Genomic DNA, 23,213 nt, shown 5'->3' on the forward strand with positions numbered 1-23,213 from the left:
TTGCCCTCTGAAGGCAAGGTTAATACAATGATGATGAAGATTATCACAGTTATACTTCAATTTCAGAAGCTCATTTGCACACTGCCCAATTTGACCACTCCAATACATAGTTCAGTAATACTTGCAAAGTGCTGTCATCACATCAGAAGTGATACACAAATAACAGTAGCAACACTAAACTACTGTTAAGGAGGGGGTTGAATCTGGATTAGAAATTAATTGTAATTAGAACAATATAAAAATATTAGTTTATTAAATATATAAAGACAATTTCTCCATTTCTATTACAGTTGATAAAACTAATTTTGCAGAATGTATATATATATATATATATATATATGTATATATATATAGTCAGATTAAATTTAAAATACTTAGGAAAGGTTTTTAGATATATGTTTACAAGTGGAGAGTCTTGCAGCACAAACTGCCACTTAAAAGTTAAGCATAAACTTTCACAAACTTCAGAAAAGAGAGTTACTGGTTAGAGACTCAATATTTGTAATACAAAAGTACAGGTTGCAATCCAAAAGCATAAACGAGTCAAAACAGAATCCCATCCACGTGTGGCCTTCCACGTGGTGATGGTGCAGTGAGGTTTGGCTGCTTGTTTAGTTCATATTGAGCACGTTGTCAGACGAAATCCACGAACGTGAGGCAAGCCCTCTGCGGCTCTTAGGAAGTCACTGGAGTGATCAGCCATCCGGCAAATCAGGATCCAGGTTTGCAGGCTGGAGCAGTCCGATTGGGTGCTGTGTATAGCACAGGAGTCAGCTCTCGGGCTGGAGCAGTGGGCTGGAGCAGCGGCCCGTCGGGTCCTGATGTCGCAACTCTTTGCTGGTTGTTGCTAGGTCGCTGCCTAGACGCGGTCCGAGTCAAATGGACTCGGGCTCGGCTGAGCTGCGGTGCACAGATGTATTCCAGCTTCGGGCAAGCCGTTTCAGTCCCTGGGCTCAGTTAGGCAGGGTGAGGACTTCCCTTAGTGGGGGAGGCAAGCCCCCAGCTACACGCAGTGCAATGTCGTGGAACACAACGGCACACAAGGCAAACAGGTAGCAAATAAAGCAAAAGCAGCAGCAGCAAACAAACAAGGTTGCTAGGTTTTATGCATTTCAACGAGTGTCTTTGACCAATAGCAACAGATAAAAATACCCCCAGAACCAATCCTAAGTTACTTCACCAAAAAGAGAGATGCACATGCATCCATGAGAGATGCACATGCATCCATGACCTATGTTTACCAAAGACAAAGCAGGCTGCAAAACAAGGCCAAATATGGTGTCTGTGATAGACTGAGAGACACCAATGATTTTGTCTGCTTTCCCGGACTTCTTCCTTCCAGGAAAAAGGGGAATGGGAGGGAAGCAAGGTGGGTATTCAGGTAGGTGTTTAGGACATGTAATCAATATGTGTTCTAGGTATAATTTGGACCTTCCACAACTACTTTCCATGCAATTTACACAAAGTCACCAAAATATATTTTTTTCTAGGTTCTATGTGTCTTAAGATACAGAAAAAGAAACCTTAATGAAATATGGTAGCTCTCTAAGTACATAATATTTTAAACACTTTGTAGATCTTGGACATCCAAGGCATAAGGACATAAGGAAACTCACAGAACTGATGGTTTACTGCATAATTAATGGTGTGACTTAAGACAGAACAGCACCTCAACTTTCATCATCTTAAATGCATGTGGCTGTATTTCCTTAATGCTCTCCATTAGCTTAGGCTATAGATCATGGTAAAACCTCATGTAACCATGCAAAGACCTGTTCTCAGCATGAATAACTAATGCCTACACAAGGATAATTGTGCAAACTGTGTATAATGGTCTAGCATAGCTAACTCTTCTTGCAAGACTTTTAATGAGATAGAGGTTCATATACTGACTTTTCTTCACTGCCCTTCTTATGTAGATGAACCACAGAAACACAAATAATGTGCACTTGGATGTTGAGGCATACCAGAGACCTATAAAAGAAATTGCATACTGCCAAACTGTTCAGCAAGATTTCCAGCAGGACACTCTGGGAGAACATCTGGGGGCAAAGAAGGGAAATGATTCTCAACTATGGAACTCTAGCTGTCTGCTGAACAAAATTCATAAATGTTGGTGTGCAGGAGGCTTACAAATGGTCTACATCATGTCTACCATTATAAGAAAAATTTTATGCTGCCAAGCAACCCCATATATGCCCATATATGTTTGCTCTTTTTTACTGAGGCTTTATCTAAGGAGTAGAATTTATCCCTATTAAGCTTGTTATGAATTGCTGTATTCATTAAATATTCATAGTTAAAACCTGTATGCTTCTTCTTTGATCTGAAAGTTCTTTGATGATAAAATCTCAATAAATTTTAACTAGCTCTGGTTTACCTTTTCATAGGACAGCAGTGACTATTTCATGTGTACCAGTAGATGTGTTTAAAGAGAAAAGGCTTAATCTTGGAAAGAAGCCAAGTACAGAATAAACCAGTAAAGAAGAGAAAACAGGCTGGAGTGGAGAATAAACTGAAGGCCAGAAAAGAGTTTCATTCATAGCTTATCAAATATTCCTGTCTGCAAATGGAGAATGGATTAAAGATGTGTGACATATACCAAAAGCCTTAGTCCTATACAAAGCAAGCTTTATCATACTTCCCTACACAAGACAGAGATGGCAAGGCTCACGTCTCTGATCAGTGGATAAACACACATTTCTGTGTGTGACCTGTCAGAAGCAAATGCACTCTCACATTGTGACTTGCACTTAGAGAAGCTGAAGGAGTAGGTAATCCATTTTCTGCTCAATGTCAGTTGCCCTACGATTGAACCTTTTCCCAGAAAACTTGTTCATCAGTTGTCCTCATGAAGTTAAGACATTTCTTACAAAATACCCTCAGTTTACTGAAAGCCACCCTTACTGATAGATCAGACATAGAATAAGAGACTGAATAAGGCGAGTTTTGCTCAGTGGAAACTGTTCTTGCAAACAAAATAGAGAAGCAGATCGTTCATTCCGGACTTTTTTCTCTATTTCTTCATTTTATTGCCTCTTACAGCATTCACTCAGAATTAAGCATTTTGGGACATAGTCATCCCCTTTTTATTTGATCATCAAAATAAATAGCTATAATGAGAATTATATGTTTAGGAGTTTGGAATTTTCTCAATAACATGCCTTCCTGATTTGCATCTCCCTGACCTAGAAAAAAGCCATTTGAAGAATTAATTTTTTGAAAAAAAAAATCTGTTAAATGTGAGCTTCCCCAGTGTTATTTGTCCATTTTCAAGTAAGTCTTTCTTCATAAGTAATTAAAAAAAAAAAAAGAAAGCCAAAAACCACTTCACAGTTGTTCGTTTTGAATTCAAGTATTTGTCTCTGACCTTTGCTAAAACTTGTAAAATCACAAGGACAGAAGCATGAAAGAAATCATGTGCTGCTCAAGTACTTAAAGTCCAGCAAAATGCACTGAAGTAGAAAGGGGATTAATAGAAGAAGGAGGGTGAAGCCAAGCCATACTGTGTTGGTAGAAGAAGGATTAGTAGGCAGGCTGAATCAGGAGAGAAATTAGCAGAGCTTATTTTGAGGTTAGACACAGACATAGGACGTGCAGAGATAGAATAGGAGCTCAGCAGAGGAGAGGTACCAGAAGGACAGGTACTATGCATGAAGCATTGTAGCTTCTCTAGAGAGCTGCCATTAGACAACAGCAAAGGAAAACAGCAGAGAACTGCTGAGAGCAAGATACAATAGTTAAATCCAGAAACAAAAGGCATGAACGGGCTGGGGTGTGTTAAAAACGGTGCCTCATACAGAATTTAGCATTTTGTGCTAGTGAAGCAAACCTGTCTTGCAGGTGTATGTCATGGATGAACATTTGGGAAGTCTGTGAGCAAACACAGCTCTAGGCAGTTACTATCTTTTGTGCAGATAATGAAAATAACAGCATCAGTGTCTGCAGTAGGAGCTGTTAGCTTTTCATTGAAGTATCAAAGTGCAGAGTGTGGAGGAATTTTCAGGGGTAGGAGTAGCCTGGAGATTTGTATCACTTGTATTTATTCTTCCTTTCTCTTTCTCTCCCTTGCTGTAGAGGGAGCTGGGTGCTCCATCGTAGGAGAGGAGAAGCCAGTGTGCGTGGACGGCTGGCTCTCAGAAGGAGCCGACTGCTGGATCCACCGTCATGCAGTTCCCTGCAATGCTACTCCTTTTCCTGCCACCGCTTCTTGGCACGTTTGGCCAAGCTGGAGCTCAATTTCCTCGCCAGTGTGCTACTGTTGAGTCCCTCAGGAGTGGCATGTGTTGCCCAGACTATTTCCCTGTGTTTGGGCCAGGTACTGACCGATGTGGCGTGTCTACAGGAAGGGGACGGTGTGTACAGGTGACTGTTGATTCACGACCTCATGGTCCACAGTACATCCACGATGGGAGGGATGACCGTGAGCAATGGCCCATACGTTTCTTCAACCAAACCTGTCGGTGCAATGGTAACTTCTCTGGTTACAACTGTGGGTCATGTCGCCCTGGTTGGAGTGGACCTACCTGTAGCCAACAAATCAATATAGGTAAGAGCATCAGAAACATGACATGGAAATTGTCTATAAGCAAAGTTTCTAAATGTACTTTCTATATTTATTATTTTATTGTTGAGATAAAAAATTGCCCCTTGAATTTATTTAGTGATTGTACCTTGCCACAGGGGTTATTATGGCAGATACTAGATGAGTTTGTTAGCTTACGTGCCAAGCATGTACAGTTACTACCCAATTAAAAAAAAATGCAGGCATGTATGTGTGTTTGTGAGTTTGTCTGGAGATAATGTCTTCTTTGTGATAGGAGCACTTTTGATTGAAAATCTCAATCCATTTTTAAACTGTGTGCCTGGTCTTGTAAATTTTTACTTGCCTAGTTGTTGTAAATGTCTTTAAAAGTTTTAACTCATGAGTATGAGATGTTCCAACTAATCAGCACAGGAGCTAGTGGGCTTTTCTAAGAATTCTTCAGTTTCAAGTCAGTTCAGAACATCAGTAAATAGATGTCTAAGATTTTTTTTTAAATAGTTATGAAGTCCATGTGGGAGTGGAAAAATCTTGATTTTTGTAGCTAAATTGAAAAACAAAACAAAACACAAAAATAAAAAAAAACCACAAACAAAAAATCAAACAAAAAGCAGGCTTGAGGACAAATTCTTGTTCCTAAGTCAAAATCTTCTGAATGAGCAAGACTTCAGTCTTTATTAGTTTACATTTAAAGGTGTTACTGAAATCCTGTAAAATCCATAATCCCCTAAATGAGTGACAGGTTCTGTTGACATGAGAAACAATAGGTCTTTTGCACAAACGTGCAGTGTCTTTTGCAGAAACATTTCATTTTCACCAGAAAGAAAAATTTCCCTGAGAGTGAGTCCATGTTCCAGCAAGTGTTAGCAAAGGGTGACTTACCAACTCAAAATCTTAAAATAATTTTGCTCAAAAACAATGTTTTGAGGAGCATAAGGAAAACTTTATGATTTTATTTGTCCTTTATGCTACAAGACACAAATTAGGAAGAAGAAAATATGACTCAGATATTGGATCTCCAAAGCCAAGTCGTACCCTTCAGTGCTCTGGTCCATTCTCATTAACGATGATAATTCTGAAAAACAAGCAAGAAATGTGTGTTAACACACACAGACCTAGCAAATTAAGTCTGGAGATAGGCAAAAAGTGGGTTTAGCTGGTTTTCTAGGGTATACAGGGGCACTTTTTCCATTTCTTACTTATTAAATCCTTTACTACTCAGTAAAATGTTAAGCAAATCAGATTTCTCATGCATGACAACATAAGTTTAAGCAGTGAAAAAATAGCTTCTTATTATGCTTAATTTCCACATGGAGATCAGAAATTTTTGTTCATCCATAGAGCTGGCCCCAGCTACTCAGACTTTAGAAATAATTACTGGATTACTGTTGGCACATCCATATAAAATAGCAGCAAAATTCAGTTTGGTGCCTTTGTAACCTTCTAAATTCATGCCTAACTTTAATAAGAGTTTGCATTTTTTTATTATGGTTCAAGCACGTGTTTTCAAAAATGAAAAATGTTATGATGTCTTTGTAAAGAAAACTTAGATGGATATTTTCTGTGCACAACTTAAAGTCAACAAGAAGAAAGCTTCAGTGACCAAGCCTAGTATATCATTTCCATTCTGCAAAACAGAAAAGCATGCTTCAGAATAGACTCCATGGATGAAATTCATGCTTCATAAAAGTATTTCTGTAAACTTTACTGAAAGAAAAGTACTCCATATAGAATCAACTGTACACAATGCAAGGTATATCACTTTTCTTCATGCTGTTATACTGACCTATTGTTTCTCATACCAAAATATGTTATCACTCATTTAGACAGTTATGGATTTTGCAGCATCTTTTGGTAATGAAAATAGGTGCATTTTGAAGAATAGTTGCGAGGACTTCTCCCTAACACTTTGTCTAACCTTAGCCTAAAACCTCTGTATGGGTCAAAGAATACTGGCCTGAGATATGATGATTTGGACTTTGTTACTCCTGCTGATACACTGTTACTCCAACCATTCGATTTTCTTCTCTATGCATGGACAATTATATTTTGTAACCATTTCGAGGTATACTGCTAAAAATTACTAATTTATGGTAGTTGTTTATAATAGCCGGTGATGACATTAAAAAGAAACTGTGTGGTACTGTGTAAAATCCACAGTTTGCTGGTCAATCTGCCATTTCTCCTATATAAGCATAAACAGTACATCAATATCTTCACTAAAATGTGAAGTGATAGATCTTCTGAGTGTTACAGATTGCTGTACAGTATTCTTTTTTTCATAAAATATTACCACAAGAGACCTTAAGCATATTAGATGAAATTCTGAGAGGTTTATGTGATGAAGAACTGTCATTTCTCTGACAGAACAGACAGATTATGCCTGTAATAATACTGCTAATAATAATACTGTTAAAATTACTAAATCCACAAGGTTTTGGCCTTTATTTTTATTCAGTTTGATCTTTCAGAAAATGAATAACATTTTTTATTCATGCTCCATCATCTCTGAGTCACTACATTGAAAAAAAAAAATGGTCCATGCATGAAGACAAAGGCACTTGCTTGGGACTATTAGGAGCAAAATAAATTAGCCCTATGAAATCAAAATTGAGTGTCTATTGCTTTCATAACTTGCTGCTTCTGTACCCTCACAGTTAGGAGGAATCTTCTGGATCTGAGCACAGAAGAAAGAAGGCGTTTTGTGAATGCCTTACACCAAGCCAAGGTGACAACTCATCCTGACATTGTTATTGCCACACGAAGACGTGAGGAAATATTTGGACCAGATGGCAACACACCACAATTTGAGAATATCACCATTTATAACTACTTTGTGTGGTCTCATTATTACTCTGTTAGGAAGACTTTTCTTGGTGCAGGGCAGCAGAGCTTTGGAGGAGTTGACTTCTCTCACGAAGGGCCAGCTTTTGTCACGTGGCATAGGTACCATCTACTGCAGCTTGAAAGAGACATGCAGGTAAAATTTGGATTAATGTTGAGACATAAGTTCACGCTATGCTTTGTACAGTTCAAGAACTTCTCTTCATATTCCAAACTGCAAAAATGGTAGCAGTTATTTCTATGCATTGAAATAATTCAGCTTCAAATTCAGTAACTAGGTAAGCATACTAAACTTAATAGAGTGCATTTATGTTTTAGACTACCATTGTTACTGAGATGCTAAAAATAATGTTTCTGTTGGAGTAACATAAACCATAAAAGTTACATGGAAACTTCCTGGGAAAACAGACACAAATTATAATTTTATCTACAGAAGGCATTTTATTGGCCCAGTAAGATTTGCTGCCCTTATTATTTTTAATATCTAGGTTCTGAATTTTTATTGTTAGAGTATTCAAAGCAGCATAAATTCTATGGAAAAGTGAAAGAAAAATGGCTTGAAGATTCAGAATCACATTTTATTTTATTATTTACTGTAACGGGCTAGAGAAATCAGTGGGTTTCCTGTTTTCTTTTCCTTGGACAGATTAATCAACAAAAAGAATATATTTTTCTTTTTCTTCATTTTTTTTTAATTGGACTGTAAGTTTTCTTAAAGAAAATTAAGTTATTAAGTTTTCAATGTCAGGATTAAGTATTCTTTGAAATCACTTCATATGTTACCACTAGGCACAATGGCTCTGCATTAGACTAAGGCAGAAACTCTCTTCAAAAACTCACACATGACATCAGCAACATTTCATTATGTGGAAACCCTGGAAAGTTCCAGCTCTTAGTGATTTACTATGTATTCCTATTTATGCTAGTAAACTTGATCTTTATTTAAGGTAATTTGACTGTCCAAGTCATTCTGTTATATAAATATTGGAAGCTAGGTCACAGTCTAGAACTGTTCAGCTCCAATCCATGCTAGAACCAAACTGACAATTTGAAGGACTGGTATCTCTTTTCCTGGTTTTGGTTTTTATTTGGGGTTTGGGGTTTTTTTTAGCTTAGTTATTCTGTGTGCTACAGACATTGCTGTTATTAATAGGCTAACAAAACTCTCAGAAAAATGGGATATCAGTATTAATGATGTTTCTTACTTGACATGGTGTTTCTTACTTACAATATGCTTTCATGTAAGAGGTAGTGTCATATTAATGAGGAAGATCCATGACTCAGGTCAATAGTCCAATTTTCTGTTTTGTTGAACAAAGACTTAAATATGAAAAACTAATAAATGTTTTAATGTAGATTCCATAGATTTTTCTCTCCTCCATAAAACAAGACTCTGACTCTTACTAAGTTGCACTGAACTGATTTTTAACATCCTTCTATCAGTAAATATTATAGCTGTCTGGGGCACACATATATTAACATCATATATATGTGGTTTAGAACATGCTGCAGGACCCCACCTTTGGACTGCCTTACTGGAATTTTGCAACAGGACAAAACACCTGTGATATCTGCTCGGATGACTTAATGGGAGCTAGAAGTAATTTTGACATCTCTCTTATCAGCCAAAACTCAATCTTCTCTCAGTGGCGAGTGCTGTGTGAAAATGTAGAAGACTATGAAACTTTGGGAACTATTTGTAACAGTAAGTATGACTGCTGGCAGATATTTGGTAGAAAATATTTTAAATAATAAATAAATATAATAATTTACATCACAATGTCTTTCCCCAGTTAAAAAATATTGAAGTGATTTTTGAGTATTTCTGATCCAAGTTTCATCAGTCCTCTGAGATAGTATATATTTATCATCTGTTCTCTACTGATGCACCAACCAGCTCAAAATTTGACCTGGAGCTTGTAGCAGAGGAAGATCTGAATACTTCTCCCAGGCAGCCAGCAACAGAACAAGGGGACACAGTCTCAAGTTGTTCCAGGGGAAAGTACAGGCTGGATGTTAGGAGGAAGTTCTCCACAGAAAGAGTGATTTGCCATTGGAATGGGCTGCCCAGGGAGGTGGTGGAGGCACCGTCCCTGGAGGTGTTGAAGAAAAGACTGGATGAGGCACTTAGTGCCGTGGTCTAGTTGATTGGACAGAGATAGGTGATAGATTGGACTGGATGATGTTGGAGGTCTCTTCCAACCTGATTGGTGATTCTATGGTTCTTTTGACTTCTCTTATGCAGTACCTACTCATTTCCCATGTCATGAATAACTAAATCTGGCAGTGTAATTTCTTGACTGAAGCATATGTTTCCTTTTGACTGCTCCATCATTTTGACTGAGAACCTGGCGCATGGCTGTGAGGAGAGGAGGCAGCGGCAGCCAGCTCATTTCTGGGTGCTTGTTTTTGACTGATTCTATGATTCTGTTTCTATGTATTACCTTCATGGCATCATGCTTCTAAAAAGAAGCTGCAAGAGCTAAAAATCACAGAATCAGTCAGGGTTGGAAGGGACCAGGAGGATCATCTAGTTCCAACCACCCTGCCATGGGCAGGGACACCCTACCCTAGACTAGGTTGGCCAGAGGCTCATCCAGCCTGGCCTCATCTCCCTGACCTCCAAGGATGGGGCCTCAACCACCTCCCTGGGCAACCCATTCCAGGCTCTCACCACTGTCATGCTGAAGAACTTCCTCCTCACATCCAGTCTGATTTTCCCCACCTCCAGCTTTGCTCCATTCCCCCTAGTCCTGTCACTCCCTGATAGCCTAAAAAGTCCCTCCACAGCTTTTTTTGTAGGCCCCCTTCAGGTACTGGAAGGCCACAATAAGGTCACCTCAGAGCCTCTTCTTCTCCAGACTGAACAGCCCGAGCTCTTCCAGTCTGTCCTCATAGGAGAGATGCTCCAGCCTTCTGATCATCCTCGTGGCCCTTCTCTGGACATGCTCCAGCATGTCCACATCCCTCTTGTAATAGGGACTACAGAACAGGGTGCAGCAAATCCCAGCAAATTATTTGTGTATTCATTACTTCAAGCCACAACCCAGGGTCTTAATGGAAATACAAGGGAAAAACAAGGAAAAAAACACCTACATAATCAGCTGTGGTCCTTTTCACAGCTACTCTAACATGACATCTTGAAAATTTTGCCCTAAGTTGTATGAAGAAATCACATTGACAAACTATGGAAAAGTTTCCCAAAGTACTTACAGGATCTCAACTTTCAGAAAGAAATTTATAGATCCAGCACACAGAAATCCATGGAGACTCAGACTCTTTGCCTGATATGAGGAACTGACCCATTGTTGTTTGTGAGGGATTCTTTTTTCTCCACAGTTCAGTCATTAGAAAGATGCTTTACGTAACCTACTGTTTCGCTTTGCATTGTTTTCTCTCTTCTCTCCACACTCAGGTACTGAGGGTGGTCCAATTCGAAGAAATCCAGCTGGAAATGTTGCACGGCCTATGGTACAGCGTCTCCCAGAGCCTGAGGATGTTGCTCAGTGTTTGGAAGTTGGTGTATTTGACACTCCTCCTTTCTATTCCAACTCAACAGATAGTTTCCGTAACACAGTAGAAGGTAAACACGACAAATTAAAGGATCTGGAACAACTCCAAATAGTTGAATGGGCAGGATTGACATATTTCCCATTGGAAGTATGAGTTTGGAGGTAGTCTAGTGGATCCTGAGAATACAGTGGTTGCAGTGTTAGTTTAGTATTAAGCAGATATAAGATCAGGTTAAATTACTTTATAGCTTATGTCAGTTCTTCACATATATAAAAGTCTCTAAAGTCTGTAACTAGCTTACCAAGTGGAAACTAAAATCCAGTCACTGCGATCAAGTCATAGTTACTTGTTGCTGAAAACAGACATCCCTTGCCTGTGGACTGACGCAAGCTGCATCTTTAAACGAGGCAAGTAAATGCTCATAGCATTTACTTTTCTATCCAAAATAAATGAGAAAGCAAAAGACATTGTCAACATTGGTAATACTTAATGACATGATATTAAGAGTACTAATTGAGGTCTGGGTACAGGATTTACTGCTGGCTTTTTAGTCCTCCTCTCTGAGCCATGTAGCTCTGCTCTTTTCCAAGACTTACACACTCAAAATTGAATTTTCAGTCACTGGCATCTGAGAACACACACCCCAATACAAAAACCAGATGAAAGATTTGATTCATGCTGTTCAGCCAGTATCCTGTAATCTGCTTTTGAACTTTAATAATCCATACTTTTTAACAGGAAAGATTAGGATATCTGAGAAAAGATTACTAATTATCAGTTTAGATATCTGCCCAACTTCATTAGATCCTCTGGCTCTTTTGAAGAGTTGTAATGTTCACATTGGGGGGGATCTACTACATTTTCTTTCTTCTGGACAATAAAACCAAGAATCTATACCAACCTTTTAAGTATATATATAAGTTTTGGATGCTTACCCTGTTTGATAAATGTCCTCTCAATATCTAGGTAGGTAGACATAGCTTTAGTCATTTAACTGTATAGACCTTTCTCTGGAAATTTTGGCCAAAGCTTGAAAACGGACATTTTCAAGATGTTTCAGGTCTTGACATCTGACATAAGGATTATGCAATGTTACACAATAACAGAGATATGGAGGATATCTTCACTGAAAAAAATTCAACAACAACAAGAAACACTACACACATTTAAGGAAAAAAAAAAAACAAACAAAAAACAAACAAAAAAAACCCCCAAAAAACCCAAACAAAGCAAAAACCAAACCCAAACAAACAAAAAACCAGAGTATTTGAAACTTTTTCAGATGTGTATGCAGTACACATGAAAATGATGTGTGGAAACATAACAACTGTTTCATTAGGATAGATGGCAATAAATACACACAAGTCAGGTATCGGAAAACAAATGCAGCAAACTCAGTTATGTTGAAAGATATGTAGGCTCCAAATATATCTCTATTTTCAGGCTATGATACAGTGTATTTGGCCATTGTTGCATTAGATCTCAGTGTTCCACATACTCAGCATTCTTTTAGAAAGGCTATTTTAATCTGAAAACTGTGCATGTTAAGGGCATTTCTCAAATGCTAGTGCGTATTACAGCTAGTAGATATAATTAGCTACACATTTTTGTTAAACAAAGTATTAAAAAACCATGACAGTCTGTCAGAGAAAAAATAAATGAATACCCAGCTTCCCCACAAAATCTTCACTGGTATTTTTTGTGTTCTTTGTTTGCATATTTAGGGTACAGCGATCCTTCAGGGAAATATGACCCAGCAGTTCGAAGTCTTCACAACTTGGCTCATCTATTTTTGAATGGGACAGGAGGGCAAACTCATTTATCACCAAATGATCCCATTTTTGTGCTCCTGCACACATTTACAGATGCTGTTTTTGATGAGTGGCTGAGAAGGTATTCTGCAGGTAAGATGTGCAGAGGTAGGATGGGTGGATATCAGTCTTTATAGACAGAAGAGTTCATCATCTGCCTGTGTGACACTAAGATGCCCCTGACTGGAATTTTAGCAGTTAATACAATTGACAAAGCTCTGAGTAACCTGATTTAGTGGAGAATGTCCCTGCTCACTGCAGGGAGGTCAGACTAGATGACCTTTGAAGGTCGCTTCAAAGGTCCCTTCAAGCCATTCTGTGATGATTAGCAAAAACAAATAATAACAAAACGAACAAGCTCACTTCACCATCTCACTGACATCCATTTTCAAATAACTGTCTGGTATGGTACTTGGCAAAATGTACCAGGCACAATTCAAGAGAACAAATCGTGCAAATACATTATCTCTGTACAGTGAAGACAGTGTAACCATGGAAAGTGCTAATATTGAGTTGCTGTATGGAGTAAATATCTGTTTTCCTTCTTGTCAAATAAGATCAGATGCCGTGAGGGTGGTCACTCTTGCTCCCTTTGTATCTTTAACTCTGAAAAAAAGAGCAAAAACAAATAAAGGAGGAACTGAAGGAAAGGGAGGAAGGAAAGACCAAAGGAAAGAAAAGGGAAGAAGAAAAAAAAATAAGGAAAGAGATTGGCATCAACAAACCGGGGATACAATTCTGTGTAACTGATGTCTGTGCATTAGTCTGTACAAAACAACTACTGTATTGCTTTTAGGATAATCCAGTCCCCTGTTTTCTTCTGCAGAAGAAAGCTGCTGTTGTACAACTCAGTCTTCTTTGTGCAGTTTACACAACCTTCCTCACATGTTTTTCCCATGTCAGCTATCAAAGAGCAATTGTATCCCCTTGTGGTATTTACATGCCCTATCACTTGCTTTTACATCATCTTACCAAGATGGATTTTTTTTTCCTCAGCTGAGTTTCTTCTGATTCACTACAATTTTGCAAAATATTCCACTAGAGTTCTGTCAGTTGCCCTCCTGAACTGCATGAGAGAGCTCTTCATCACTGTTACAATCAGACAAAGCTAGACTGTAGCAAAAAGGTTTTCCAGGTCATCTACATATATAAATATTTCTCTGTTTTCATCCAAGAAGAAATTAAAAGCTCAACATAGGCAGATAGTTTTAGAATTCATTGGTAATTTGTCTTTTAAAAAAATTAAAACAAATTAAAAATTAAATATCAGTTCGCCATTCTGGATCTGTCCCACAAGAGAGCCAATCTATATTAACTTAGCTTAGGAACAACAATAAAACAAAAACAAAACCACCAAAAACCCAAACAAACAAACAAAAACCCCCCACAACAAACAAACAAACAATCAAACGCAACCACCGGCATCAACAACAGCAAAAAAAAATCAAAAACATTAAGGTACTGAAAACCCTGAGTCACTGTTGGGAAAAAAACAATTAAGTAGTGCAACAATTTTATTTACATGAGTGTGGTTTGACTTTCACATTTAGATATCTCGACATATCCACTGGAGAATGCCCCTATTGGACACAACCGACAGTACAATATGGTGCCCTTCTGGCCTCCAGTTTCCAATAATGAAATGTTTGTCACTGCACCAGAAAACCTGGGATACAGCTATGAAGTTGAGTGGCCAGGTAAACTGTCCAACCTTGATGCTTCCTCTTTTATTTTCATTCTGTTTTTCTCCCTTTAAGTTTATGCATCATATATCAAAGTTGCTTCAGATTTTACAAACAGTATTCAATGCCTTAGTAGAGATCTATTCCTCTTTTTCTGCCTGGCTTTACAGATCAGTTGTGTTTGGGATTTAGCACAGCTAAATAGCTACTGATTATAGATTGTTCCTGCATGAAGTTCCCACTATTCACTTCAAATTTTTGGCCTTCTTATTTGGATCCAAACCTTGCAGAAGGTCTTTATTAATTTATCATATGCCTTCATTAAATCATTACAGAAAATGCAAATCCCTCACAAATCAGATAGCAGCAGAATGTCATGTAACATCACAGACTGAAATGTTCTTCACATTTTAGAACAAATATTACCAAAAATTTAAACTAGTTCTGCTCCAATACTCATTGCATAATGGCAGATATTGAGCTTTGATCTATCCCTCTGATGCTTTTCCATACACTTGACACTTACTTTTGGCAACTTTCCTTTTGATTTATTTCCTACAGGTAGGGCTCTCCGTGTTACTGAGATGATAACTATTGCAATAGTGACAGCACTGGTTCTTGTTGCAATTATCTTTGCTGCTGCTGCATGCATCGTACGTGTCAAGAAAAATAAGGATGAGTTGCATCAGCCTCTTCTTACTGACCAATATCAGCACTACTCAGATGATTATGATGGCATACCAACGCCAAGCCAGTCTGTTGTCTGAAGACATGGCACTTTCTTGCATGTAACTAAAACTGTCTATTTTGCTGTATTTTATAAATAGTACTCATCTATCTCCTTTAAAATAAAGAGCATAATCTGTCAACTATCTTGATATGTTTGCTTTAGGCTTCACCTTCTCTCTCATGTATCCTATGCATCAATAAGTCACCTTCACAATGCTAATTCTGTCTTGATTTTAATACAATTCCATTAACTCTTCAGGACTCACCTGCAAGCATTTTTCATGTATATTGCTATATACTCTGGTAAAATTTAGTTCATTTGCCAATAGCAAACATCACCCCATTTCATCTAACTTTTATAACCATAGTTCTTTTACAAGTTACTTTTGTGAAAATGTCAAGTCTAGAATAGGACAGAACCATCCAAAATACAAGTAAGACCTTGGCTAGGCAAGCAGAAATGTATTTTGAAATAGCCAGGCAGCACACAAGGGAATGCTGAGAGCTGCAGAGTGCTTGAAAAATAATTTTATTCATAGAATATAATTGTTAGCAAGACTCAACACATGGACTCCACACAATTCAATCTACCAGAGACCTTTATTGTTCATTCTCACTCCATTTATATAGTCGAGAGTATAGACCACACACCTACATGTTAGCACAGGGGTCCTCAAACTTTGTAAACTGGGGGTCAGTTCACTGTCCCTCAGACACCGTTGGGGGCCAGACTATAGTTTGGAGAAAAATGAACGAATTCCTATGCACACTGCACATATTTCACTTGTAGTAGCGCACAAAAAAAAAAAAAAAAAAGGAAAAAGAATGCATTATTTAAAATTTAGAACAATTGTAATCAACAGAAACAAATAATATTTCAATGTGAACTATGGGCCTGCACTTGGCTGATGAGATGGTCAATGTTAGGTTCCATCTTTGTCACTGCTAGTCGTAGCAAGTGATGCAAGTGTTCATCAGTTAGTCTGGATCTGATTGGAGATTTCAGAAGTTTCATTTGGGAAAAAGTCTGCTCACAGACCTAGATGCTGCCAAAGATGGCTGCAATTTTGAGTGCATGGTTCCTGAGATTATGATATGTCTCTGAGGGGAGACATGCAAAGAAATTAGTAAGGCTGCTTGATTTGAATGCATCTTTCAGGGAGTCACAAATCTGTAGTTGAGCCAATTCCACTTGGTAAATCAGATCAACAGTTTCAATGTCAACAGAAAATGGGTTCTGGAAAAGCTGCATGTCCTGTTCATGGAGACGGAGCTCTTTAAATCTAATTTGAAACTCCTTTCGCAGCATTTTTACTACATCCATACATGTTTTGTTTGGGCATGCAACTGCTGGGTTTTCTGCAGACAGATTTTGAGTTGTGGAGAGGTGACAGAAATTTACCTTCTTTACTTGGTTAATGAGCAGGTCTAATTTGACTTGAAATGCTTTCACACATCTGTGAATACATATCACAGATGAGCTTCCCCTATCCTTGAAGTTGGACACTGAAATTGTTTAGTAGCTCAGTTACTTCTGTCAGAAACACAAGGTGCCATTTCCATTCTGCATCTTTGAGCTCTGGTACTTCTTTGTTTTCAGAAAGCATAAAATCATAAACCTGTGGAAGTAAGTCATTGTAACAGAGGGATATTCTGCTACCTATGCCGATTTTGGTGGAGGGGAGAAATTAATTGGGGTGAGATAATTTTATATTAAAATATATATTTATTAAACTCAATATTATGAACTCTCACCACCCCCAACCACTGTATATTAATATTTAAATGTCCTTACACGGTTATGAAAACACTGTAGGATAAATTATGCACGGGAACTTATTAATAACTAGCAAACATTCCTACTATAAACAGGGAGGGGAGTTTTCCCTATGGCTTAATGCTGCTTGGGGTCTAAATGCTATTTGTCCAGCCAAGAGGGCTGAAACAGATTCTGCTCTACAGCAGAGATAACAGATAATTACAGAGGTATTAAAGCTTTTACTCACAACTCTTATTAATCATTAATCACCCTCCAGGGCTATGTCACAGCCTATTGTAAGTGTCCAGACTTCAGGGGACCTCTGCCCGTGGACTCTCTGAGGCTGGAATCTTCCCGGCTTGAGGGGAAAAGATGAATCTTCCCAGATTGTGGGGAAATAGTGGTGTCTGACCTTTTCTCCTGGCAAGGGATGCAATCTCTGCCTTTGGTGCTGCTGGCTCCTTCTGGATGCATTGTCCAGGGATTCTAGTAGGCAGGATCTCAAGTGTAGGAGAAGAATATCATGCTGTCTCTGGCACGGTTCTTCATGGCTAGCAGGCCGTGGGTGTGCAGACAATCCAGAGTCTGCTTCCTGGTTATCTCAGCAGCAGTGGCCTGCTTACCAGGCAATGATAGGCAGTGGGCATGCAGGATGCGTGCAGCTGCTGGGAGTCTGTGCTCTGTAGGTAAATGCAGGCAATACAGGATCTGGTCCTGATAACACAGTAGCATGCAGATGTGCACAGCTGGCTGGAGACCATAGGCTCCATATATATATATATATATATATATATATATATATATATATATATATATGCAGGCTTAAGTGTGCTCTGCAAGGAAGATACGCAGGCAGGTGAGCTGCAATAGGTCAAAGCATGAGGGTCTGAGCCTCTGAGCATCACAGCTATGCAATGGAGTCTGAGTGTGGGGGTCTGAGGGGCTGAGCCTGGGGGTTTGAGCTGAGTATCTGAGCGCGGGTCTGAGCAGCTGAGCACTCTGTCTACCTGTGCTCCCCTATTTATTGAATGTGGGCTGAGATTAATGGCTCCTTTGGCCACTAGAATGACCAATCAGGTTGGCAGTTAGCCAAACCTTACCATAATAGGCAAAGGTACTTGCCTGGACTATCCCAAATATGGGGATCACATGGACTTACCCCAGGGAGACAAGAAGTGGGTGTGTGGGGGCTTACACAATCTGTTTACAGCCAGGGGTCCTGGCAGAAAACATGTCCAGGCATAGCATAGGCATAAATAAGCCTCTTTTCAGGCCTACAGGCCCTCCACGACAGTCATAAAATCATTTCAAAACTCTCCCTTGACTCAGCCAATGGACTTCTATGTGGTACAGAATATCTTCATAGGCAACATTTAGCTTGGACAGAAATTCTTGAAACTGTCTGTGGTTTAGTGCATGAGCTCTAATGAAGTTAACACAAGAAACCACAATTTTCATGACAGAGTCCAGCTGCAGTGATTTACAGCACAGTGCTTGTTGGTGGATGATGCAGGGTTTGGCTATTGGATGTGAATGGTTGTGTTTGTCCTTCCCTTTGTTAATGCGTGCAACCACTCCTTTCATGGACCCCACCATGCTAGGAACACCATCAGTTGTCACACTGAATAGTTTACCCGAGTCCAGCTCCAAATCATTCATAGTTTGGCAAACTTTCTCATAGATATCCTCTCTTGTAGCTGTTCCTTTGGTGTGTTTCAGTCTAGCAAGCTCCTCTGTGACTTCAAAAGAATCATTTGTCCCTCAAATAATGAGGAGGAGGAGGAGGAGGAGGAGGAGGAGGAGGAGGAGGAGGAGGAGGAGGAGGAGGAGGAGGAGGAGGACGGAGCGGTGCCGGTTCAGTTTGTAGCTGAGAGGTGCCCCATGGCAGGGGCAGGCTGAGGACAAGGTGCTGGTTCCAGCCCAGTCTTGGCGGGTGCCTGGGGACTGCAAAGGCCGGTGGGCAGATTAAGTGGCAGGAAGTGGCTGTTTGGTTTCCCCCCCCAACCCCTGGTGGGGAGGTTCTGTAAATACCAGTGGGCCAGATTGAGGACCCCTGCGTTAGCATAATCTAGGCAGATACAGCCCAGTCTTTTACATACCTCATGCCTTGTTTTTCTCATTAACCAGGCGTCCCACTGTCTTTCCTCCCCTGTGGGAGGCATCCTGAAGCTGTGGTAATCAAGGTCTTGCATTGCATTCCCACATATAATCTTGCTCTCATTGCTACTCTTAGATGGATTTGTGAGAAGAGGTTCACCTCTAAAAAGCCACTGCAGCAATTAGATACTTACATTCAGCAAAGCTGCTGAAGGATGTATCCATTTGAAAGAACGGTAGGGAGCAACCTTAATTTAATTTTCACTTTGATTTGCCAGTCTTTCACTCACTTTCTCTCTTCCACTATCCCCATGGCAGAGGGATTCCCCTAGCAAAGAATATACAACTGCAGTTGAATTTATTCAACATAAGCCAGTCAAAGAGCAGCAAACTGGCACTGCCTTTACAGCCTGAAGTAGGGCTTGAAGAATTTCATGTCAAGCCTCATCATAACTGGGTACCAATAAATCATCTGATTGTCTTCCTATGATGACTTATTGAATCTAATTTAGGAGTCATTAGCTGACATACATAAATGTTCCTGGGCTCAGGCTACTAAACTCCACATCATGTTCTCAGCTCTCTAATTGCCAAGCTATAAATTCAGTCTGTCTCTTGACTCTCTTTTTATCTGACCTCCACTTCAACAGAAATGCAAGTAATTTGTATTTTGCTCCTACAATCTGAGGCAGCTTTCCTAGACATTACTGGAAAAGAGCAAGGGTTGCATGCTTCTATATGCCATACTAACCTTAATGTTTTCAGTTGAGTACCAGGTGTGCCTTAAAACACACTCATTTTCATGAAAATTTATAAACTGAGAATGAAGTAAATATAAAGATAAATATTTGTCTGACAACCAATCTGCAAGCCATACCACTGTGTACCACTGGGAACATGACAGAACAGATCCTCCTAGAAGGTATGCTAAGGCACAGGGAGGAAACAGAAAGATGGTCTGAGAGAGCCACCGTAGCTTTACCAAGGGAAAATCCTGCCTGACCTACCAAATGGCTTTCTGCAATGGAGTGACTGCATCAGTGGACAAAGGAAGACCAACAGATGTCACCTATCTGGACTTCCATGGGGCCTTTGGAGAATTCCCCACAAAATACTGCTCTCTAAACTGGAGATATATGGATGGGTGGACTGTTTGGTGGATAAGGAATTGATTGGATGGTCACATCCAGGGGGTGGTGGACAAAGACTCAATGTTCAGATGGAGAGCAGGGGCAAATGGTGTTCCATCACAGTCTATACTGGACAAGTGCTGGTTAATACCTTCCTTAGTGACATACACTGCGGGGTTGAGTGCACACTCAGCAAGTTTGCAGACAACTCGGGTACAGTTGACACCTGAAGGATAGGATCCCATCCAGAAGGGAAGAACTTGGAGGTATTGATACATGAAAAGCTGGACATGAACTCGCAACGTGCATTTGCAGCCCAGAAGGCCAACCATATACTAAGTTTCATTGCAAGAAGTCTAGCCAGCAGGTTGACCAAGACTATTACTTAGCTCTGGTGAGACCTCCCTGGAGTACTGTGTCCAGTTCTGGAGTCTGCAGCACAAGAAAGACATAGACTTGTTGGAGTGGGTCCAGAGGAGGCCCACAAAAATGATCTGAGAGTTGGAATACCTCTCTGTGAAGAAAGGCTGAGAGAGTTGGGATGGCTAAGCCTGGAGAATAGAAGGCTCCAGGGAGGCCTTTGTTGCTGGCCTTAGAGGGAACTGGTAAGAAAGACAGACAGTCTCCTGGCAGTTGCAGTAGGATGAAGGATAATTATTTTAAATGAAAAGACAGCAGATTTAAGCTAGATACAAGATTTTTTTTGCTTGTTTGTTTTCTCAATGAGGGTGCTGAAACACATGAACACATTGTCCAAAGACGTGATAGATGCCCCATTCTTGGAATCATTCAAAGCTAAGGCATCTGAACAACCTGACCTAGCTAAATATGCCACTACAGTGAGGTTGTACTAGACAACTTTTACAGATTCTTTGGAAATCAAAGCTTTCTATGATTCTTCATATTCTTGGTTAAGTGAGTGGAAGATTGGTTATTATTTTATCCAATCTTACCAAGCATGGGGCACAGATAACAACATTAATTTACACATATAACTGATATTTAGAAGGAAAACTTTCATCTGTGGCATCCACAGCATAAAAAGTAAATTAGACAAAGATCTTTGAAGTTGTGGTCTTGGTTCTACCTCTCTTCTAGTATACCAAATTGGTATTTCAGGTACACTGTTGGAGTTTGGACAGAGCTGAGTGGTCTGAAATTGGAGAGCAAGAGGGGTAACACTGGAACACAGAGATAAGGAGCACAACTGCAGGGAAAATAATCTTGAGAAAGCTAGCAGAGAAGCTGCAAAGTTAGCTGTCTGAGGGGAACTAAGGAGGGGGCAGTCAGTTAGATTTGCTTCTAGGCTTGTGGACAGCCCATATTCTACCATGTAAGATATCAGAATTATAAACGTTATGCCAGCCACTCTATAATCATTGCTCTTAGCTGCAATAAACATTCGACTTATGCATCACATTGGTGTGAAAGCGTTGTACTGGTCCCTTCACAGATTAAGGTAAACTCAGCAGTATACCTTGATTTTCAGCTTAAATGTCTGTTTCTGCCATTCTTGCTTGTATAGAGTAGCAATTTAACAAGTCTCCCACTTTAGCAATGTCAGCAAATTAAAGCAGGTTGATCCAATGTACTTTGGATTTGGGTCAAGAGAAATGGATTTTACCCTTGGCTCTCTTGCTGACCTGCTGAATATTCTTAGCTAGCATATTTTTACCTTTGTGACTCATTTGGCTAATTTACAAAATTAAGATGATAGATTTTTTTGTTGGTTTTTTTTTTTTACTTCAGTGGATGTAAAAAAAAAAAAACCAAAAAAACCAAAAAAACCACATACAGAACTTTGATAGTAGAAGGAAAACAGCATGTTAAAAGTACATCTTGTGAAGAAGATATTAGCTATTAAAGACATGTAAGCAAAAGCATATGCTCATGTTTTGAGCAGGCTGTCAGCCTTGTGGTTCAGAGAAAGAGGAGACCTGCACCTAGGGAGGAATAATAAACTGCACCAGTACAGGCTGAGAGGTAATCTGCTGGAGACCAGCCCTGTGAAGAGAGACCAGGAAGTCTTGGTAGATAACAAGTTATCTATGGGACAGAAATCATAGAATCATAGAATCATTCAGGTTGAAAGAGACCTCCAATGTCATCCAGTCCAACCTAGCACTCAGCCCTGTCCAGTCAAATAGACCATGGCACTAAGTGCCTTATCCAGTCTTTTCTTCAACACTTCCAGAGACGGTGACTCCATCACTATCCTGGGCAACCCATTCCAATGCCAATCATTCTCTCTGTCAACAACTTCCTCCTAACATCCAGCCTATACTTCCCCCGGCACATCTTGAGACTGTGTCCCCTTGTTCTGTTGCTGGTTGCCTGGGAGAAGAGGCCAACCCCCACCTGGCTACAATGTCCCTTCAGGTAGCCATAAACAGCAATGATGTCTCACCTGAGCCTCCTCTTCTCCAGGCTAAACAACCCCAGCTCCCTCAGCCTCTCCTCAGAGGGTTTGTGTCCCAGGCCTTTCACCAGCTTTGTCACCCTTCTCTGGTGTGATGGTTTGGGCATTAACCCACCCCCTCACACTATTGAATTTACCCCAGCTAACTCAGATGGCCTCTGGGAATATAAATGAAGCTATTTATTTTACAGCAGCAAATATACAAGCAGCAATTTACAATATATACAGTTATATACAGAAATATACAAAGGATAAACAACACAAAAGCACAACTCCCCTCCCAGAAACCTGAGTCCCCAGGAGGGGCTCTCAAACCACCCCAACACCTCCCCTTGCCCTCTCAACCTTACCCCAGTTCTCAGGAAGAAGAGAGGTGCAGCCAAGAGGTTAGGGAGCAAGGTTAGTGGGAGCAAGGTTAATGAGATGTGACTAGGTCTGAAGGCAAAGGCAGAAGTGAAAGACAAAATGGAGAATGTTTTACTTCTTCTTCCCAGAGTTCTCAGCGTGACTGTGAGTGAAGAGACACAATTGTTTTTCATTTCACTGCCCATTATCTAGTTCTTTTACCAAAACATTCTAGCTTGCTTCAAACTAGCACAATCCACCCCTTGTCTACTTCGCTCAGAGTATCGCTGAGAATTATCCGATCTAATCTAAACCAATATTTACAATAAAACAATATATAC

General features: G+C 39.8%; 1 protein-coding gene across 1 annotated transcript; it reads left to right on the plus strand.

Moving 5' to 3' along the window:
- The first annotated feature begins 4,167 nt into the window (after positions 1 to 4,167).
- TYRP1 (tyrosinase related protein 1) lies at positions 4,168 to 15,160 on the plus strand. The gene is made up of 7 exons (XM_064176767.1): positions 4,168 to 4,549; positions 7,201 to 7,523; positions 8,888 to 9,092; positions 10,803 to 10,970; positions 12,625 to 12,804; positions 14,262 to 14,408; positions 14,955 to 15,160. Exons 1-7 carry the CDS (start codon positions 4,168 to 4,170, stop codon positions 15,158 to 15,160), a joined length of 1,611 nt encoding a protein of 536 aa, XP_064032837.1.
- The last annotated feature ends 8,053 nt before the right edge of the window (positions 15,161 to 23,213 follow it).

The sequence above is a fragment of the Pogoniulus pusillus genome, chromosome Z, assembly GCF_015220805.1.
Source record: "Pogoniulus pusillus isolate bPogPus1 chromosome Z, bPogPus1.pri, whole genome shotgun sequence".
NCBI lineage: Eukaryota > Metazoa > Chordata > Aves > Piciformes > Lybiidae > Pogoniulus > Pogoniulus pusillus.